At 40.3% G+C, this 22,518-nt stretch overlaps 1 protein-coding gene across 1 annotated transcript; it reads left to right on the top strand.

Annotated features, from left to right (window-relative positions):
• Window positions 1–990: 990 nt before the first annotated feature.
• pnn (pinin, desmosome associated protein) lies at window positions 991–22,261 on the top strand. The gene is made up of 9 exons (XM_070879126.1): window positions 991–1,137; window positions 3,541–3,612; window positions 3,941–4,009; window positions 7,135–7,207; window positions 7,611–7,705; window positions 12,578–12,653; window positions 14,129–14,284; window positions 14,367–14,505; window positions 20,684–22,261. The coding sequence occupies exons 1-9, from the start codon at window positions 1,025–1,027 to the stop codon at window positions 21,781–21,783; spliced, it is 1,893 nt and encodes a 630-aa protein (XP_070735227.1). The 5' UTR covers window positions 991–1,024; the 3' UTR covers window positions 21,784–22,261.
• Window positions 22,262–22,518: the final 257 nt, after the last annotated feature.

Below are 22,518 nucleotides of genomic sequence, written 5' to 3'. Positions count from 1 at the left end.
GTTATGCTAAACCTGTATAGAACCTTGGTTAGACCACACTTAAAAGAGTACCGCGTACAGTTCTGGCCGCCATATTATAGAGGGTGCAAAAATGATTTGCAAGGATGATACCTGAAAAGCGAAGGTATACATATCAGAAAAGGATGAACAGGCTGGGTCTCTTTTCTCTTGAAAAAAGGCTGAGTTATGACCTAATAGAGGTCTTTAAAATTATGACAGGTTTTAATAAAGTGGATAGAGAGAGATTGTTTCCATTTGTGAGGAAGAGCATATCCAGAGGTCATCAATATAAGATAGTCATCAAAAAATCCAATAGGGAGTTCAGAAAAAAATTCTTTACCCAACGATTACATAGGATTACATAGGATATACGGCACAGAAACAGCCCATTCTGCCCAACCATGCCGGCGTTTATGCTCTACTCCAGCCTCCTCCCGTCTTTCCTCATTTAAATCTATCCGCGAGTGGTGAGAATGTGGAACTCGCTACCACAGGGAGAGGTTGATGCAAATAGTATAGATGCATTTAAGGGGAGGCTAGACTAGCATATGAGGGAGAAGGGAATTGAGGGCAATGCTGATAGATTTAGATGAGGAAAGACAGGAGGAGATTCAAGTGGAGCATAAACGCCGGCGTGGACTGGTTGGACCGAATGGCCTGTTTCTGTACCGTGCCTGTCTCCCCTCTCCCAGTGTTGTACATCCATTTTTGACAAATAGTCAAATACAGAATCAACCACAGCAGAAATTATACCGGATGATTGCATCGTCTACACACTTCTTGTCAATCAAACTCAATAATATCTCAACCTATCGTTTTCATGTCATCCCCATTCCAGTACCTTTTTTGCACGATCAACTGATTGGCCGTTGTCCAGGAGCTCAGCGCCTGATTCGCCGTTGTCCAGAAGTTGCGCGCCTGTGATTGGCAAATTGTACTGGCTTGCAGTCTGACGCTGGGCGTGGTCAGGTCAGGTGACTGTCAGGGAGGCCTGTTCCCAGAGTGCTCGGTGGTGCTCGGCAAGATGGCGGTGGCAGTGAGAAGTTTGCAGGATCAACTGGAGAAAGCGAAGGAAAGTTTGAAAAACGTGGATGAGAACATTCGGAAACTGACAGGTCGGGACCCTAACGACCTCAGGTAACCGCACCTCCGCACCCGGCTCGGCCTCTTTGGAAGGGAGGCTCTTCTCCCCGCCCCCGGTGCCGCCACCTGTGAGAATCCCGCCCGCGGGGAAGTGTCGAAGCCGCGGGGGAAGGAGAGGGAGCCGGGGCCATCCGCTCATCAGTAACCCGGGCGGGATGCTGCAGACACAGGCGCACATGTGACGGCGTCCCTCAGGCTCACTGCTGCCAGCCTGGGCCCCAGCGGCCTCCTGCAAAGCAGCCCGGTCCCCCGCGAGAAGAGGGCTGCACGGTGCGGTTTAACCGCGTGATTCGTCGGTGCGAGAAGGGCCAAGGTCGTCTCAGTCGTGGGGCCATTCAAAGGACAGGAAAAAGCAATGACATTTATTCCAGTCATACTATTTTAATGATTGGAGCAGACAAAGCGGGTCCGGTTTCATTCAAACACGCATGGGAAATAATCTCCCTTTTATTTTTTGTCCTTACTGACAGACTCCAGCATTTCTATTTCTTCCTTTCTCTTCCCCCCCCCCCCCCCCCCATACAATCCATTCGCGGAAGAGAATTTCAATAATTAAGAGGTAGATTCAGAATTATTTGACAAATTTAAGCAAAATTATATTTATGCCAGGACATTTGAGCAAATAAAGGTTTCTAAATTTATTTGTCCATGTTTAATCAAACTATTAGAAATTTGATCAGTATTTTTTTGTGGGTATTTCTTTTTGCAGAAAGCTTTGAGCGACATTTCTAGTGTATATCAAGACAGCACTATTACGTTAGTGGTCTTAGTTTCTGTAAATTCGTGGATATAATTCAGCTTTTTGTAGTTACACTTTTTAAAAAAAAAATTGTAGGATACTTGCAGAATGAAACAATCAATTTGTGCTTTGGTCACTTGTCTGTACCTAAAATTTGTCTAGGAAGGGATTTTTTTTTAAATTGCTGAATGTTAAAAACCTATCTCTTCCCTCCCATCTGTCCATAATTGTAACAGTTTCAAGTATGTTTTTTGGTATTTAACCAATCTTGGAACTCTGATGTATTGGTTGAAATTTGAGATTTGACTTCATTTGAGCTCCTTAAAATATTTTTCCTTGCACCTTTTTGAAGTGCTTCAAGATATTTTTGATTTAAAGTTGATTTATACAAATGCAAGTATTTGGATGAGCACAATGACATCAGTATGCTGGAGGGAGATGTTTGTGTAGAGCAGGGATGTGCAGGCTTTAATAGTGCATTTGAGTTGTTGCTGCGTTAAAGTTTGCATAGTGTGGACCTTAGGCGACCAGCTCAGGAGTTGACAAAGTAAAACCAACCGATGTCAAATGTATGCTGAGGATTTCAGTAACAGGATAAAAGTATGAAGGCAGCAATGTTTTGAGGTAAAAATAGACAGTCATGTTGCTAGACTGGATGTGGGTTTTGAGGCTCTGTTCAGGATCTATAACTTGCATTCAGAATATTCCAAGATGCTTCACGAAGGCATATGGGGTAAAAATTAATGTCAAACAAGGAAAGGAGAACTTAGGAGTGACGAAAGATGCAACTCTGTGATCTGTTTGGCACATCAGATTCAGCCTGAGCGAGCAGCTAATTAAAATTATGAAATCGATGGGGGTGCAAGGGGACAGAGATTCTGAAAAAACTGACTGACTTGCTAGCATTTAGTTCAGCCTGCTGGCTTGTCCATAACTTTAATACACAAGGTCAGGCAGCAATTGGTGATCATGAACTCTGGGGGTGGAGTGGTAAAGATGTGTCTTGGCATATGTTTAAGAGCTGACCTCATCCTTTAGGATAATGTTGAAACGCATCATAAATGAGAATTGAGGGGAATGAGAATTGAGGGGGAGCTATGTTGGAAGTGACAGAGCAGGGATGAGGCAAAAAAAGGAAGTAATGTAGGTGAATTGTGGAGCAACGATGGAGGATGGTGAAATGGGCAACTGTATTGAAGGCTACAGAGATAAGAGGGTTAATGCACTGCAATCATGCATGATGTCATTGGTGACTTCGATCGGGACAAGTTCCATATTGAAGAGTTTTAAAATGGGTATTGAGAGGCAAGTACGGAGATGGATGGTGAGAGGAAAATTCATCTCCAGTGTTGCCTTGTCTACAGTACCAGCCTGCTGAATTCAGCACTAGTTTATAGTGGAATGCTGGTAGAGTTGTCCTTTGTATTCTTGTTTCTTGGGAAATAAAGAAGTGTACATCTGTTTTTTATTTTTAAATAAATCTTTGTTTCCTAATGGAAAGAAGAGTGGTGATTCTCTGGCTATTAGATTCCCTGTCTGTAGATCAAGGATCGTGCTTCTAGAATATTTATTTGTAGTACTAAGCACTACCATATAATACGCTGGATTTATTGACTGGTTTTAGTACTTTCTAATTAAAAATTTATTTTTAAATACAGGCCCGGCCAGGCTAGGCGGCTATCCATCACAGGTCCTGGTGGAGGTAGGGGGCGTGGGATTGGATTACTTAGGTAAGAGTGAAATTCTTTAAATGTGCCCCTATTTATCTTTTAAGTTTATCAAAGTTTGAGTTACCAATGGCATGCAAACTTGCTACATTCTGCACCTCAAAGTTTAAGTTTGTGCATTTAATTTGTGTAAATTTCAACCTGTAAATGCATAGCAGGTCTGGAGGAGAAAGATTTAAGCTTTGGATATAATTTTTTTTTAGATCCTCTTGCGGTACACTTTGTAGCTTTAGTATATCACTTAATGACTACTAGGAAACTTGAAATTTTTTGGTTTGCCATGTGCTTTTAAAGAAAAATGGAAAACACTGTTGACTCTTTGTTTAATTAGGCGTGGACTCTCAGATGGCGGAGGAGGACCCCCAGCTAAACAGAGAGATTTGGATGGGGCAATCAGCAGGTATGAATGTGATCAGGTATCTGCAAAATGTTATCTTTAGGTTAAAGTCTTATGTCAGATTGGAAGTGTTTTTTTTTTCTCATGCTGGCACACAAACAATGGAGTTCAAAATGACCACTTGTTACACTGCCTTCAGAGTTATTTGTTTGGGCAATACCTTGTATTAACTTTTGAGCATTTTATGCCCATCAGAGTGGTAGAGATGTCCATGTCAGTGAATGGAACTTCTGTTTTCATTCAATTAGCAAACACCATCAGATTAGCTATAACATAGCAAATTCAGACAGAAATCCTTCTGTTTTGCAGCGTCTCCTGACTGATAAAAAAGAGTAACTTGAACTTTGAGTTGAATTTTCACATTTCCCACAGCAGCGATCCTTATGGCGTCTTTGTAGTTGCAAAATACAGCAGACCTTACTTAACCAATATATACACTAATAAACTGATTAACTCAGGAGTTTGTGTGAACAAATGTCATATTGAATCATTCTTCAATTACTTGAGACAAATGCATATGTTTTTGTTTCACTGCTTTTATCAATTTGCTTTTCAGTTTGCATTGGTGCATTGTATAATATAATGGCTATTAAAGCTGTTGCTTAGACGTTAATGGAAAAATTGCTTTTAGATCTATTTTGTGTAATTTTGAACCCTTCAGATACGCTACTTATTAATCTCACTTCATTTCCTTATGACTCTCTTGGACTTTACTAAATCTCCTTGTAGGAGTACCTTGATTTAAAGCACCCAAAATGCATACCCCAACAGTTCAGTCAGTAGTTCAGAGCTTTTAGGCATGTAACAAGGTTTTGTTCAGTAGACATTAAAGATCCAGGAGTTGAATCTGTAGCAAAAGAGGGAGCTGTTGTAGTTAGGGCGGGCCCTGGCTTGAAATCAACTGTAGCTCCTGGAGCAGGAGAGTTGTGGTAAGCTTATTGCTTTGCCAACCCCCCCCCCCTTACTACATAGGTTAAGCGGCTGGTGATGCACGGCATTTGAGAATGTGAACCATCAAAATTGGCGCAGCACCATCTGTCCTGCGTAGGTCTCTTGACCATGCTGAAGGCAGATGTCTGTTTTACAGCTGATAAGGAAATTGTTGGGTTTGGACAACAGTTGTTAAAAGGCATTTCCTGAAGGCTGGGTTGCGACTGAAGCTCTGCACCTCCAACTGCTGAAAAACTTAATTACCAGTTGAATTGTAGCCATGCTTATTACCATTAATAATTTTCTGTTTTCACTAAAAATTTGTTCCCCAATTTTCTAATACTCTGTTAATGCATATACATTTTTACATTGATTTTTTTCAAACCTTTCCACGTCGTGATTTCATTTAATTATTTGTCTTGTTTAAATGTTTCTACCTCTACTTTTTTTTTATATATCTTGCTAAGCTGCTTCAGAGCACAGTTGAGTCAAACATGTTGGTGCAGTAGTGGAGTTATGTAGGCCAGACTGCGCACAGACAGCTGGTTTTCTTTCCTAAAGGACATGAATGAACCAGTTGGATTTTTACAACTAATAACTATCATGGTCACTTAGTGATCCCTAGCTTTAATGGTCATGAGCTCCTTATTTCCAGTTTTTTTTTAAAACTGAATTTAAATTTTCAAACTACCAGGGTGGGATTTGAACTCATGTTGCCAGATTATTAGTCTAGGCCTTTGGACCACGTAATATCACTATGCTATCATACCCTATGCAACTGAAGCTTATTTTCTCTTCCGAGTAATCTCTTTATTTTCTTGCTTTACACTCCCCCCTGCCATATTAGTTGAGTTTTCCCCAAACTGTAGTCAACCTCTAGCATAGAGACCCAGCTCTGCTCCAGTGTTGGCTGTGCCATTGGTACAGCTTCTTCTGCCCAGAACTGGTCCCAGTGGCCCATGAATCAGCCTTTGCTTACAAGATGCTCCTGGTTACTCATTTGCCCCCATAGCGCTGTTCTTGTACTAGTTAGCATGTGGCACCAGTGGTAGCCCTAAGACTTACTACCTTTTAATGCCCTGCTTAGTCTACTTCCTAATTCCTGAAGTTCTGCAGGAACTGAAACTGAATCCTTTTTTCCCTTTTAATGTAATTGGTTCTGATATGAACCATGACTAACAACTGATCCTTTCTCTTTCCCTGAGGGTCTGCACCTGCTCTGTCTTTTACCTTGGCACCTAGAAGGCAATACACAGTTTTATAGTTTCAGAAGTGACTATATTCCTCAATATCACACCTCCCACCATCAGTGTTCCTACACTTAACGCTCCTCTCTTACCCCGATCTCGGGTGACCAATTTCTGCATGGTACCATGGAATCCTCATGATTTCTCTACTGAGAGTTGTCATTCTTGTCCTAGGTATTCAGCACTGTGCATATTTATCAGGTAGCTTCAGACCCCTAGGAGTTTTCTTCACTAACTCCTGCATTCCTTGTTGCCTGCCTATGCACTCTAGGAATATCTTCAATAATTTCTTAAATGCAATAACCTACAGTTTAGCAAGTCCATCTGGAGACTACTCCTTGTAGTTGTTCTGGACATTGTTTTCAGAATTCTCTGGTACACTAGTTCTATGTGACAAACTTAAATAACAAAGTTTCAAGTCAATAATGCTATTTTTACTCGACTGGACTCTCACTTGTACAGTCGACTGAAATCCTCAACACCAGTCAGCATGCACACTCTAACCCCTCTGATCTTAAATTCTCACCATGTCTACATCAAACTTCTGTTGAGACCAATCTCATTCCTTTAACCAGAGTAGTAAGATATGGGTTTGTGCCCATAGGTTCCACTACACATTCATTGCAAATGTGAAAGCATTTGACAAGGAACCAGACCCTTTCCTTGCAGAAGGAAAAAAGAAAAGAATTGCTTCCCACTATTGTGCACCTGATGACTATTTCAGCAATCTTGGAAGAGCCCTGGGTACTGGACATCTGTAGTTTAACCATAGTTGATGTATACCCCCAGAGAAACCAGAAAATTGGGAGTTAAATAGAGAATCTTGTCCTCAAATTTAAGGGGAAGAATACATCTTTCAGGAGGAGTAATATTTAGCTGCACACAGTACGTCAGTCAAGTGCCTGAATAGACTGTATTTGGAAATCTGACCAGTGTTCCAATTTTTAATAGGCTGGGAGATCGTCGGTCTAGGAGAGAGTCACGTCAAGACAGCGACGCAGAGGATGATGAAGATACAAAAAAGGTATTGCATTGTTCAAGTAAAGTGTTGCACTCATTCCTGATTCAGTTGCTAAATGCACTCAGATGAAACTGCAACCTAACAATCTAGGATGTTTCCAGATCTGTACTAAATTAGCTGTTCATTTGCGAAGACTGCAATATGGGCACTACAGTTGGCCTCCATAGACTTGGGCTAGAGGGGATCTTTGCTAGAAAGTATATTGTGGACATCAGACGAGAGCTGAATGAGGCTCCAATGTGATGCCACCATATTTGAGTAGCCTGCTGACAGTCAAAGAATGAACACTCAGATGAGGTGCTGGCTAGTATCTATTACTGAGTGGTCCAGTATGTATTGGCATCTTCCAATAAAAGGTAGGAACACATTTGTACTGGTGAAATTAACACATCTGTATTCTTTACAGCCAGCGTTGCAGTCTTCTGTTGTTGCTACCTCCAAAGAAAGGACACGCCGAGACCTTATTCAGGATCAAACAATGGATGAAAAGGGCAAAGAAAGGTATTTCTATTTCACAGGCAAAATAGTCTAGAAAGTTAAACCAATGGAACTTTTTGCTATGAAAATCTATTTTAAGGCTTTGGCAATTCATTAGATGATGCTTGGATTCAGCTGTTTTTTTAAAATTGACAGAAGCATGGAAAACTGGGAGGAATCATTATACAAATGTTTAGGCTGACATGATTTTTTTTAGAAGGGTTAAATTATCTTTGTTTACTGATCTGGACTGGTACAACAAAAGCTGTAGCTCGTGTGTTTGAACTCACAGCCCAGTAGTTCGAGGAGAAGATCCTATGTACCTTGTAGCTATCTAAAACACAACTCTTAAGATTCTGTCTTACTGGCACAATTTTTTTTTTTTTAAATCTTGTGATTTGCAGAGATTTCTTTTGACTGTTACCTAGTTTACTTGCTGCAATAAATTATTCTAATCACCAGCACCAATACCATATTATTGCTGATTCATGCGGCTGAAATTGGGTATCATAACTATCACTTAATTCGGTATAGTAGTTACAAGAGCACATAGTAGTAATCATTGATTTACTGTACTGACTTCAGAGAAGGATTTCGCAGCTAGTTCAGTCCAAGTCTTTTGCCAGTGGAATTTGACCCTGATTTATAGTAATTCTGACTTTATTTTGCATGCATGCTGAATGTTTTTTAAAACACACTCAACTATATTTACCTTTTTTTTTCTCGGTAGTATTAATCAAATCCACTTTACCTACAATAAAAGACTAGCTATAAACATACTAGTATAAGCATTAATCTGTAATCAAATAGAGGGAGGGCTTGATGTCTACATGAGCAGGATTGCAAAAAAGGTCACGTGCCTATGCTGGCAAATATGGAAACTATAATCATTTTTCCTTTCTAATTCTATTAATTGAATGTCCGCATTTTTATGTCTGATTGCAATATCCTTTGTACCTCTGGAATACTGTTTAGAATAGCTTGAGATATTTTACAGTTGTAGCATCCTTCAACTGAATGAATCACTGCAATAGTGAGAAATGATATTGGCTCAACTGATCAGGATGTTGAAATAGTTTGGGTGGAGATAAGAAATAAGGGGGGAAAAAAGTCACTGGTGGGCGTAGTCTATAGCCCCCTAACAGTAGCAACTCTGGTCGGAGCATAAACCAGGAACAGCAATAATCATGGATGATTTTAACCTCCATATTGATTGGACAAATCAAATTGGTCAGGGTAGCCTTGAAGAGTTCAGAGTGCATAAGGGATGGATTCCTTGTATGTAACAGAACCAGCCAAGGGGCAGGCTATCTTAGATCTGGTCTTGTGTAATGAGGCAGGATTAATAAACAATCTCCTAGTAAAGGATCCCCTTGGAGTGAGTTATCATAGCATGGTTGAATTTCAAATTCAGATAGAGGGTGAGAAAGTTGGATCTCAAACCAGTGTACTAAGCTTAAATAAAGGAGACTGAGGGCAGAGTTGGGTAAAGTGGACTGGGAAAATAGATTAAAGTGTAAGATGGTTGATGAATGGTGGTGTACATTTAAGGAGAGATTTCACAACTCTCAAAAAATATATTCCAGCGAGGAGGAAGGAGTGTAAAAGAAAAGAGAGCTATCCGTTGCTAAAGAAATAAAGGACGATATCCAATTAAAAACAAGGACATACAAAGCGGACAGAAGATTGGGAAGCTTTTAAAAGCCAGCAAAGAATTACTAAAAAAATGATTAAGAAAGGGAAGATTGACTATGAAAGTAAACTAGCATGAAATATAAAAACAGATAGCAAGAGTTTCTATAGGTATATAAAAAGAAAGTGGCTAAAGTAAATGTTGGTCCCTTAGTGGACGAGACTGGGGAATTAGTCATGGGGGACATGGAGATGGCAGAACCTCTGAACAAATATTTTGTATTGGTCTTTACGGTAGAGGACACAAACCATATCCCAACAGTGGATAGCCAAGGGACTATTGGGAGGGAGGGGGCGGGGGGAACTTAACACAATCACTAAGGAGATGCTACTCAGTAAGATATTGGGACTACAGGTGGATAAATCCCCTGGACCTGATGGCTTGCATCCTAGGGTCTTAAGAGTAGTGGTGGCAGGGATAGTGGATGTATTGGTTGTAATTTACCAAAATTCCCTGGATTCTGCGGAGGTTCCAGCACATTAGAAAACTGCAAATGAAATATCCCTATTTTGAAAAAGGAGGCAGACAAAAAGCAGGAACCTTTCGATCAGTTAGTCTAACATTTGTGGTTTGGAAAATGTTGAGTCCATTTTATTAAAGAAGCAGCAGCAGGACATTTGGAAAAACATAATTTGGTCAGGCAGAGTCGGCATGGATTTATGAAGGGGAAGTCATGTTTGACAAATTTGCTGGAGTTCTTTGAGGATGTAACTAACAGGGTGGATAAAGGGGAACCAGTGGATGTGGTGTATTTGGACTTCCAGAAGGCATTTGACAAGGTGCCACATCAAAAGATTACTGCACAAGGTAAAAGTTCACTGGGTTGGGGGTAATAGCATGGATAGAGGATTAGCTAACTAAAAACAGTGTCGGGATAAATGGTTCATTCCTGGGTTGGCAATCAGTAACTAGTGGGGTGCTGCAAGGATCAGTGCTGGGACCCCAACTATTTGCAATCTATATTAACTAGGAAGAATGTAACCAAGTTTGCTGACTATACAAAGATGGGAGAAAAAGCAATGTGAGGAGGGGACACACGATCTGCAAAAGGACATAGACAGGCTAAGTTTATGGCCAAAAATTTGGCAGATGGAGTATAATGTTGGAAAGTGTGAAGTCATGCACTTCAGCAGAAAAAAATCAAAGAGCAAAAGCTTCTATAGATATGTGAAGAGAAAAAGATTAGTGAAGACAAACGTAGGTCCCTTGCAGTCAGAATCAAGTGAATTTATAATGGGGAACAAAGAAATGACAGACCAATTGAACAAATACTTTGGTTCTGTCTTCACGAAGGAAGACACACATAACCTTCCGTAAATACTAGGGGACCGAGGATCTAGCGAGAAGGAGGAACTGAAGGAAATCCTTATTAGTCAGGAAATTGTGTTTGAAGGCCAATAAATCTCCAGGGCCTGATAGGCTGCATCCCCAAGCCCTAGAAATAGTGGATGCATTGGTGATAATTTTCCAATATTGTATTGACTCTGGATCTGTTCCTATGGACTGGAGGGTAGCTAATGTAATACCACTTTTTAAAAAAGGGAGAGTAAACAGGAAATTACAGACCGATTAGCCTGACACCGGTGGTGGGAAAATGTTGGAATAAATTATTAAAGATCAAATCGCAGCACATTTGGAAAGCAGTGACAGGATCGGTCCAAGTCAGCATGGATTTATGAAAGGGAAATCATGCTTGACAAATCTTCTAGAATTTTTTGAGGATGTAACTAGTAGAGTGGACAGGGGAGAACCAGTGGATGTGGTGTATTTGGACTTTCAAAAGGCTTTTGACAAGGTCTCGAGATTAGTGTGCAAAATTAAAGCACATGGTATTGGGGTAATGTATTTTTGACGTGGATAGAGAACTGGTTGGCAGACAGGAAGCAGAGTCGGAATAAACGGGTTCTTTTCAGAATGGCAGGCTGTGACCAGTGGGGTGCCGCAGGGTTCAGTGCTGGGACCCCAGCTATTTACAATTTACATCAATGATTTAGATGAAGGAATTGAATGTGATATCTCCAAGTTTGCAGATGACACTAAGCTGGGTGGCGGTGTGAACTGTGAGGAGGATGCTAAGAGACTGCAGGGTGACTTGGACAGGTTAGGTGAATGGGCAAATGCATGGCAGACGCAGTATAATGTGATAAATGTGAGGTTATCCACTTTGGTGGCAAAAACAGGAAGACAGAATATTATCTGAATGGTGACAGATTAGGAAAAGGGGAGGTGCAACGAGACCTGGGTATCATGGTACATAAGTCATTGAAGTTTGGCATTCAGGTACAGCAGGCGGTGAAGGCATGTTGGCCTTCAAAGCTAGAGGATGAGAGTATAGGGGTAGGGAGGTCTTACTGCAGTTGTACAGAGCCTTGGTGAGGCCACACCTGGAATATTGTGTTCAGTTTTGGTCCCCTAATCTGAGGAAGGACGTTCTTGCTATTGAGGGAGTACAGCGAAGGTTCACCAGATTGATTCCTGGGATGGCAGGACTGACATATTAGAGACTGGATCAACTGGGCTTGTATCCACTGAAGTTTAGAAGAATGAGAGGGGATCTCGTAGAAACATAAAATTCTGACTGGATTAGACAAGTTAATCAGGAAGAATGTTCCTGTTGCTGGGGAGTTCCAGAACCATTGGTCACCGTCCAAGAATAAGGGGTAATCCATTTAGGACCGAGATGAGGAGAAACTTCTTCACTGGTTAATCTGTGACTTTCTCTACCGCAGAAAGTTGTTGAGGCCAGTTTATTAGATATATTCAAAAGGGAATTAGATATGGTCCTTATGGCCAAAGGGATCAAGGTGTATGGAGAGAAAGCAGGAAAGGGGTACGGAGGTTGAATGATCAGCCATAATCTTATTGAATGGTGGTGCAGGCTCGAAGGGCCGAATGGCCTGCTCCTGCACCTAATTTCTATGTTTCATGAGTCAAATGTTTAATTGTTTGAGCTATTGAGTTGCTAACACATTTTATTTCTCAAGAAGAATGGCTATTTACTATTACCCCCCAAAATGTTGTTCAGATGTACTGTTGCTAAAGGGACATTCAGTAGTAAAAGTACTGTATCCCTTGCAATAAATTGTATCCTCGGCATGTTTAACTGATTTATTTTGCACCATATTATCTTGACAATCAAGTTGATGGCCTAATGTTGAGGCAACTTGTTACAAAGTATCTAATTGCTGTGTTTTACTTCACAGGAATCGGCGGATGTTTGGCCTGTTGATGGGTACTCTGCAGAAATTCAAGCAGGAATCTAATGTTGCAACTGAGAGGGTATTTTTTTCTCTTTTTTTTGTTCAGTGTCTGGATCTTGTATCAAGAGTTTAGAGACCTGAAACACACAATCTTTCCAACTTTTAAATACTGGCAAACTAGAAAGTGCCACCTGCATTCCATTACAGCATGTATCATTCTCCAGGAAAACAGCAAAAAGCTTTGGCGCACTGTGCAAATACTCTATTTACTGTGAACTATTTTGTTCAAATGAAAAAAATTAATGTAGAGCATCTGTTTCATGACATTTTTGCTGAAATGCAGTACAGCAATTTTAATTAAGGTACAAACTGGTGTAAATAATGGAGTTTTAACTGTCCCTCAAAATGGCTTTAAAATGATCCCATGTGAGCAGTTATGTTTGCCATGCAGTCAGGAGGTGTTCTCCCACAGAGAGATCCAGTGGCATATAGAAGATTCACAGAGGCTTAACTTTGATCATTTCCTGAATACTAGTGCAAAATTTTCTCATTTGCCAAAACAGCCAGCCTAATGTTAACACTGTTATTACATCGCCCAATGATGGATTTCAACCCGCATCGTATGGGTGAAAGGACAGTGTGGTAACTTGTTATGTCACCTGTCCCCCAAATCCATTAATACAAGATGTCTTGGATTTGTGCAGGAAATGTGCTAAACGGGTGTTTCTCAACCATTCAAACAGAACTAAATATTTGATGTTGTGCTGAATAAATGTCATGCCAAAATTGTTCCTTTTGGCTGGTGGTAACCCTAGGGTGTATAATAGTTCACTTTAAGCACCTCAATTAGTGTATTGTTTCTTAGTTTGCAGCTCATTGTCCAAGACGACATGTAAGTTCACTTAAAATTATTCTGTAAAACTATATAATCCATAACTTGATTCCCTTGGTTATCTCCACAGATTTTGCTTGATTCCTCCTGGATTTGTACTGATTCAAACCTTTTGTATCATTCTAGTGTAGAAATTCTGTATTTTAAATTCAGTTCAAGCTGTGTACCATCACACTGTTGTACCTAATGGCTTTTTCAGACAATGTTGCTTAGCTGCAAAATATATATACAATGATCATGTATTGAGAACATTATCAGCCGCTTATGGACTGAAGCAATTGAAAGGCATGTGGCTACCTCTAATTGTGCCCTTTCAACAGTGTCTTTTTAGCAATGATTATCGAGTCACATTGGGTTATGTGAAGATTATCCATTAAACTAGTATGTGTAGTCAAGTTTAATGACTAGAATGGCCACTTGTAATTTGGGATATGTTGAGACCTGTTAAATACTGCAAAAGATTTTTCCTTGTTAGCATCGGTAAGAGTGCAATGAGGGAGAAAGCCAGTGATGAACTCCTGATCCTAACATGGATGGCAATGGGCAGGTGGCATAAGAAATGTTCTGGCTTTAATGTGTTTTTTTAAGCATTTGGTATGACGAGATCAGAGTGTGAGGATGGTATTGTTTTTAGTTTTGATGCCATTTTTTCGAACCTACAGCAAAAAAGACGTCAGGAAATAGAGCAGAAGCTTGAAGTGCAAGCTGAAGAAGAACGCAAACAAGTAGAAAATGAGAGGAGGGAATTATTTGAGGAACGTCGTGCTAAACAAACGGAACTTAGACTTCTGGAACAAAAAGTGGAACTGGCCCAGTTGGTAGGAATTTATTTTGCCTGAATTGGAAGTTTATGAATGTTGTGATACCTTGAGCTTTAATGTTTGTTCCTTTCTCAAACAGCAAGATGTATGGAATGAACATAATTTAAAAATAGTCAAATACATAAGAACCAAGACAAGGCCTCACCTATTCTACATACCTGGCAAACATTGTCCAGCTACTCAAAAGCTTTTGGATGAATCCCAAAGGAAGATGAATGGTAAGTGTTTTTATAGTAGAATTACAAGATAATTGATGCCATGTTTCAAGCACGAGATTAAATTACAAAATTTAAGAAATGTAGCTTGGTATATGGAAAGTTAAATTGAGCAGTGGCAATCATATTTTCCAGTCAGTCGCTGAAATGACCTCCGGTTCATCTGTAGAAATGTGATCTGCAGAGTGCACCAATGTGCAGTTTTCCTAAAAGGTCAGCAAGTGGAGGATATAAATTGCTGGGTTTTTAAATTGAGATCCAGGTGCAAGGCCAAGTGCCACCAAAGTACAGGCATCTCTTCGAAAGTGAATTAACGTAAATGTGTGATATCAACACTGGTTGTAGGGAGGAGAATGAAAATGTAGGGACATGTATTTTGCGTTTTAGAAGGAACCAATGGAGATAAATAACCATTGATTTAAAAAAAAAGAGAGGGCTGTCTATCAAGATGAAATGTCTTTTATTTTATCCTGTCCATGAGTGTGCTGGAAGAGCTTCCCTCGACATTGTAGTAGTAATCCTAGACCGACTTGGGCTTTGTATGGTTGTTGTTGAAGGGGGAAAGAAATGTTTGCATTAAGATCAAACCAAACTTGGAAGTGGCTTGATTAATGGACAATGTGTAGGAGCTCACTTTGAGTGAACTTATCTTGTGCTTCAGGGAACCTAGGCTTGAATTCTTGATAATTCCAATACTTGATTTTGGATCAAGTACCAGCAAATCCAGTGAAACTGTTTTAATTTTAGTAGTTGCATTGTTGGTTTGTAGTTGGAAACTGTACTGTTTATTGGAAAACAACTTGGTCATATGGCCCACTTAAATGAGAATGAGATTGAATTTACTTTGAAAGTCAGTTCAAGGTTCAAGTGTTGGTCTGGAGAAACTAAAAGATTCTAGCAGTTGTGACCAGCTTTTACAAAGAAATTGGATCAACTTTGTTCTGATCATTTAAATAATTTTAGCAGTGAATGATGACCAAGATACTAAGAATTGCAGAGCTGAGTGACCATTCACTATTAGCCAATTTTTTTCACAATTTTGAACCATTTGCAACCAATAATGTCCCCTACTTGCTGTTTAATATTTTGCTTAAACTGAAATGGACCAAACCAAAGGATGTTACTCATTGCTCTTTATCTCTATGATTTATAAAGAGGATGCAAATAATGCAAGAGGCTAATTTTGCCAGGTGATTTCCAGTTAGCTTTAATTTGAAGTGGCTTTATTTTAGTTGCCTAATGTACATAAAGAAAGATGGAAAAAGATTGCCATGCCCATCCAGTTCCTATATTATGCAACCATATACACTGATAGGAACAGGAGTAGATCATTCAGTCCCTTGAGCCTGCTCTGCCATTCAATGAGATCATGGCTGATCTGCGACCTAACACCATATACCTGCCTTTGGTCCATATCCCTTAATATCTTTGGTTAACATAATTTTAAATCGGAGATTGATAGCTTTAACAATTGATCCAGCATCAATTACTGTCTGCAGAAGAAAGTATTAGAAGTGTTTCCTAATTTCACTCCTGAAAGTCTGGCTTTAATGTTTAGACGATGCCCCCTAGTCCTAGAATCTCCAACCAGCAGAAATAGTTTCTCTCTATCTACCCTATCTGTTCCCCTTAATATCTTAGACTTTGATCAGATCATCCCTTAACCTTCTAAATTCTAGGGAGTACAGCCCTAATTTGTGTAATCTATCCTCGTAACTTAACCCTTGCAGTCCGGATATCATCCTGGTAAACCTACGCTGCACTCCCTCCAAGGCCAATATATCCTTCCCAAAGTGTGGTGCCCAGAACTGCTCAATGCTCCAGGGTTTTGTATAGCTGCAGCATAACTGCTACCCCCTTGTATTCTAGTCCTCTAGATATAAAGGCCAGCATTCCGTCAACTTTTTTGATTTTTTTTCTGTAGCTGTGCGTGACATTTTAACGATCTATGTACATGGACCCCCAAGTCTCTGGACCACCACTATTTAACCTTTTACCATTTATTACCTCAGCCATACCCTCTGCCTCCATGAATAGGTCTCTCTTTCTTTATTGGTCCCCAAGTGGCCCCATCCCTCCTCTTACTACCATTTTACTATTTTATATGCTTTTGGGTGACCTTTTATGTTGGCTGCCATTCCATTCTCATACCCTCTCTTTGCCCCTCTTATTTTCTTTTTCACTTCTCCTGACCTTTCTATATATAACCTGATTCTCAGATGTATTTGGAACCTGATACTTGTCATATGTGCTCTTTCATATTCTCTTTTGCCACCCAGGGAGCCGTGACTTTAGTTGCCCTGCCTTCCCCCGAGAATATATTGCAACTGTACCTGATTGATTTTCTCTTTAAAGGCAGCCTATTGTGCCATTAGTTTTGCCTGCCAATCTTTGACTCCAGTTTACTCGGGCCAGATCTGTTCTCATCCCACTGAAATTGGCTTTCCCCCAGTTAAACATTTTTACTCTAGATTGCATGCTCATTTTCCATAGCTAATGTAAATCTTATGATACTATGATCACTGTTCCCTACATGTTCACCTACTGACACTTGCTCCAGTTGACCCACCTCATTTCCCCAGAACCAGAACGGGCTGGAAACATATTGATCAAGAAAGTTCTCCTGAACATACTTCAGAAATGTTTCCCCTTCTCTGCCCTTAACACTTATGACCCTAGCCTAGATTAGGATAGTTGAAATCCCCCATTATCACTACTCTCTCGTTCTTGCACCTCTCTGTAATTTCTCTGCAAATTTGCTCCTCTATCTTTCCCATTATTTGGTGGTCTATAGAATACACCTCGTAGTGTAATGACACCCTTATTATTTCTTAACTCTAGCCATATAGATTGTGTCCTTGACCCCTCCAGGACATCCTCCCTCTCCAGCACCTTAAACATTCTCCTTAAACAATATTGCCACACCATCTTATTTCTTTCCTTCCATATCTTATAGCCAAGAATATTTAATACCCAATCTTGCCCTTTTTTTGGGCCAGGTCTGTTATTGCCACACCATCATATTCCCATGTGGCTCTTTGTGCCTGCAGCTCACCAACCTTGTTTGTGTCATGTAAACATACATGCACTACAAACCCTTCTTAGTTTGACCCCACCTAATACATTACTATTTCTTTAGTGCTCTCTGCCTCTCCCAATCCTTTGAGCACTTTATTTCCCCTTTCTAATGTTGCATCCTGGTACCCATCCCCCTGCAAAATTTAAACTCTCCCCAACAGCACTAGCATACCTCCCTGTGAGGATATTGGTACTGGCTCTGTTGAGGTGCAACCTGTACAGGTGGTACCTCCCCCAAAACTGTTCCCAATGCCCCAAGAATCTGAAGCCCTCCCTCCTGCACTATCTCTCCAGTCATGCATTCATCTGTTCTACCCTCAAATTTCTATACTCATTTGCATGTGGCACTGGGAGGAATCTGGAGATTACTACCTTTTTTGAGGTCCTGCTCTTTAATCTCTTTCCTGACTCCCTAAAATCTGTCTGCAGGACCTCATCTCTTTCTACCTATATCATTGGTACTGATATGGACCATGATCTCCAGCTGTTCATCCACCCACCGCAATGCTCTGCAGATGCTCGCCATCCTTGGCCCTGGCACCAGGGAGTCACGTTTTTGGCCGCAGAACACCTATTTGCTGCTTAACTATCAAATCTCCTACCACTATTGCTCTCCCACTGTGGTGCCACTGACTTGCCTCTGGCTTTACTCCCCAGAGGAACCATCGCCCTCATAGCTAACTGCATGAAGTTTTGGAAATTATAGAAGAAACATTAAAGCAAGCCATAATGGTCAGTGCAGGTTTGAGATTGAAGGGAGAAATTTACAGATTTATGGAGAGACTTGATGTATTGGAATTATTTGAACTAGAGCATAGAAGGATAAGAGGAGGTTTAATAGTCCTTTATAAAATGTTTAAACAGTGAACAGGGGAACACTATTTTGTCTGACTCCGTGATTAAGGGGTTACCAAGTTAAAATTATCAGAGGATAGAGATTGGATAGAAAAAATAACTTTTATATAGCGCCTTTCACGGCCACAGGCCATCCCACAGGTAATGTGAAATGCAGCAGCCAATTTATGCTGCGCAATGTCCGATAAACAGCAATGGAATAAATGACCAGATGATCTCTTTTTGTAGTGGTGTTGGTTGAGATAAATGTTGATCATGTCACCGGGAGAACTCTCGTTCTTTAAATAGTACCACAAGATCTTATGCCTACCTGAGGCTAGTCGGGGCCTCGGTTGAACATCTCATCTGAAATATGGCAACTTAACACTTGCTTAGTGCTACACTGAAAGGTAGGCCTAGATTGTGTTCCAAGTTTCTGGAGTGGCACTTTAACCCACGACCTTGTTGCTCACAAGCAAGAGTGATCAGTGAGCCAAAGCATTAAAATATATATATATATATATATATGCATTTTTAGTTCTGAATGTGAATTGATTTATTTTGTAAGTAAGTTAGAACTCATTTCTCCTCCTGTGAGTTTGATGATCCAATGAGTGCATGTTTTTTTTGGTCATGGGATGTGGGTGACCCATCCAAGGCAGAATTTTTTGCCCATCCCTAGTTGCCCTGATAGCATTTAAAGTCAACCACAATACTGGACTGGACTAGACTTTGTGTGTGTGTGTGTGTGTGTGTGTGTGTGTGTGTGTGTGTGTGTGTGTGTGTGTGTGTATATATATATATATATCCTGTAGGTAATATATATTATATATTTTCATTCCCTGTAGGTCATTAGGGAACCAATTTGGTTTTTACAATCTGGTAGCTTTTGTGGTCACTTCTTCTGGTGCCAGTCCACAAAATTACTTTATTGAATTCAGTTTCACAACTTGTCATGGAATTTGAATTCAACCTCTAGGTTGCTAGTCCAATACCATATCTACTATGTTAGCTTATAATTGTGCAGTAATTGGTAAATTGTCACTTGTATTGCTGAAATAAAATTGTTGCTATTCACATTAATAAAAACATCAGTTTAACACCAGACTTGCAACCTAGCATTTTATAATGCCTGAAACAAAACCTACTGGAAATAGGTTGTGTACCTAACATTCGTACTGAGTACTTTTGTCCCTCTTGTAACAAATGTGTGCAAAAGTTCTGTAACAATTTATTTGAGGCCAGAAGTTTTAATGGTTACATTTCATGCTGTGTGGGACATTTCCTAATCTTGTCTATCTCCTTATGAAACAGACTGGCCCACAGGAACTATATTGTAAGGAAGTGTGTGTATTGTTAAAAATTGAATATTGGAAATAGAATTTAGGCTTTTTGTATTGAGGACTCAACCTGGTGTAATCTTTTGAAGCATCCTGGTCTTAATCCCTCAATCTAATTAATTTATACAAAGATCTTCATTTGCTACAATATCTTTGTAAGACATAAACCAGCTTGGCAGTTGTGAGACTGAGCTAAATTTTAACTGGTTTTATGCATATTGGTGTTACTAGTTTTGTGGCTCTATTAAATAGCTGTTAATTAATTTGATCAATAGTAACTGATCAATTGAAGTTACACTTTTAAATAGGAAAAAAAAAGTGTTATTTAAGGTGAATATGTAGATGAAATAGTTAGTAGCACATTCTTTGAATCAGAATTTTGTGTTCTAGTCCCATTCCACAGTGAGTGCGCAATGTATGGGGGCACTCCATTGTCGTCCTGAGGGGCAAGTTGTCCTTTTCAATGATAAATCAAGGTCTGTCCACCTGAAGTGCTTACAAGATCCATGGGTACTCTTGTTTCAAAATTGCTTCATTCAAATTATTAAATTGGAATTGAAATTATAACCAGTTTCCCCTGTGCTGTTTTATTCAACCCCCTGCAGAGTATGAATTCTTTGAGCAAACAGAGTTCAGATTAACAAGCAATATAAAGTGCTGAGTCCTGGTACCCTGCAGGACATTCTCATTTACCTACATTCACTGGTTATTCATCTGCAACAGCTTTTGGGATCGTGCTGTGCAGAACGGCTGTGGTGTTTGCTTACCCAAGTCAAAAATCTCATTACTATGCTCCTTTTTCTCCTGTCTTCTATGCCTCTGCTCTTTTGTGCCTCCCTGCTCCACTTTTTTTTGTGCAGAAGAGGGCTGCATCATATTTCAGAATGTACACCTTTGTATGCAAGTTTTGTTTGTTTTTGAATCTACAGGTATTCTTGAACACAGGCGCCTGGAGTTTGCAGATCAGATTAACAGAATGGAAGTTAGACCTAGACGTCAGTCACTGAAGGAAAAAGAACAGCGAGAGTTGCAGAGTGAAGAGCAACAAAACGAGGAACAGGAGGGTAAGGTGGCTCACCATGAGGAGATGGAGGAATTGGGTAACCAGAACAATGATGTAGAAATGGAGGCAGCAGAAAAGGAAGTGGAAGTAGGTACAGTTAAGAGTGATGCAGGGAAACAGCAAGAGAAACGGCAGGAAGAGGAGGCTGAGGCAGTAGAAGAAGGGGAAAGCAACAGCCAGCCAGAGAGTATGCCTGTTAAGGAAGTTAGCCAAAACATAGAGAATGATCAGGATATGGTGGAGGAAGTAGATGAGTGTAGGGAGGAGAGAATAGAAGAGGTTTGTAAGGAGCCTGAACCTGAACCCGAGCCAGAACCTGAACCCGAGCCCATACTTGAGCTCGAACGTAAACCAGAATCCGAGCTCGGGCCTGAACCTGAGCTTGAATGTTCGGTTGGGCATGAGCTGGAACAAGCAAGTCTTGTCAACACTCAGCCTGTGGATTTGCAAGTAGAACCAGTCAGGGTGTCACCGAGGAAAAGCGCAAGCAGGAGTAAGAGCAGCAGTAGGAGTAAAAGCAGAGGTCGTGAGAAGACGAAGAGTAAAAGTAGGAGTCGGAGTAGCAGTAGCACTAGCTCTAGTAGTAGTTCCAGCTCCAGCAGCAGTGGTAGTAGCTCGAGCAGTGGTAGCAGCAGTAGAAGCAGCTCCAGTTCTAGCAGTAGCAGTGGCAGTAGTAGCAGAGATAGCAGTACGAGCAGCAGCAGCAGTAGTGAGAGCCGGAGTCGAAGCCGGGGTCACAGCAGGGATAGAAAGCGTAGGAGGAGCTCAGATCGCAAACGTAGAGGTATTTCAAGTGCAGACAAGGATCGTAAGTCATCAAAAACAAGTAGCAAAGATTTAAAAGGATCAAGGGAAAAAGGGTTGCGGTTAGATAGAAAGAGGTCTATATCTGAAAGTCGTTCAGGCAAAAGGTCTTCACGGACTGAAAGAGATCATAAATTGGACAGGAAAGACAAAAAACACTAATTCACAGAAGATTGAAAAAAATGACTTTTTAGGAAGGCTTACAGCTTGATATGTACAACGTACCTGATAGATGGAGGGATGTTTTCTTTCAGCTGGAGGATAAAGCCGCCTTAAGTCTTGCTTGCTGTATAGTACTTTAATTTGAAAACCATGAGACTTAAAATTACCATTAGTCCCTGTACTTTGACAATGTTTTGTATGCACATGTTTCTCCGATTACAATTAGTGTATTTCTGAAGATGGCGTTGTATGGAAAATATTGTACTAAGCTTATTAGAAGGATTAGCCTTTCTCCCATTTCAATGTTTTTAAATCTGTTGTATTCGACCAATGATGCCTCTTCTGTACAGTTGCAATTCGAGGGGGCAAAATGTCATCTGAACATTGTTAATTCTTAGCGTAAAGATGGTTGTCATTGAATATGTACTATACAGTTCCTTCATGTAGAATTAAATGTAAATTTTAAAATGGTTAAGAACTGTTTGTCTTTCTATTAAAATGTTTTCTACAAAATTTGAAATGTAAACAGTCCTTGATTCATAAAACAAAAACTCACTCTTAAAGCAACAAACTTGCAGTATTAATAGTTTGCAAGATTTAAATCACACCGCTTCAGTGGTTGAGTCGGTAATTGCATACAGACCAGGAAGGTCCCAGATTTGATCTATGATCTCTGTTGATTTGGGTAGTTTAGGGTAGTAATGGCATCAATGTCCCAGGACTGGAGAGGGGAAA

This window comes from Pristiophorus japonicus, chromosome 4, assembly GCF_044704955.1.
Source record: "Pristiophorus japonicus isolate sPriJap1 chromosome 4, sPriJap1.hap1, whole genome shotgun sequence".
Lineage (NCBI taxonomy): Eukaryota > Metazoa > Chordata > Chondrichthyes > Pristiophoridae > Pristiophorus > Pristiophorus japonicus.
This window is presented reverse-complemented; position numbering and strand designations above follow the sequence as displayed.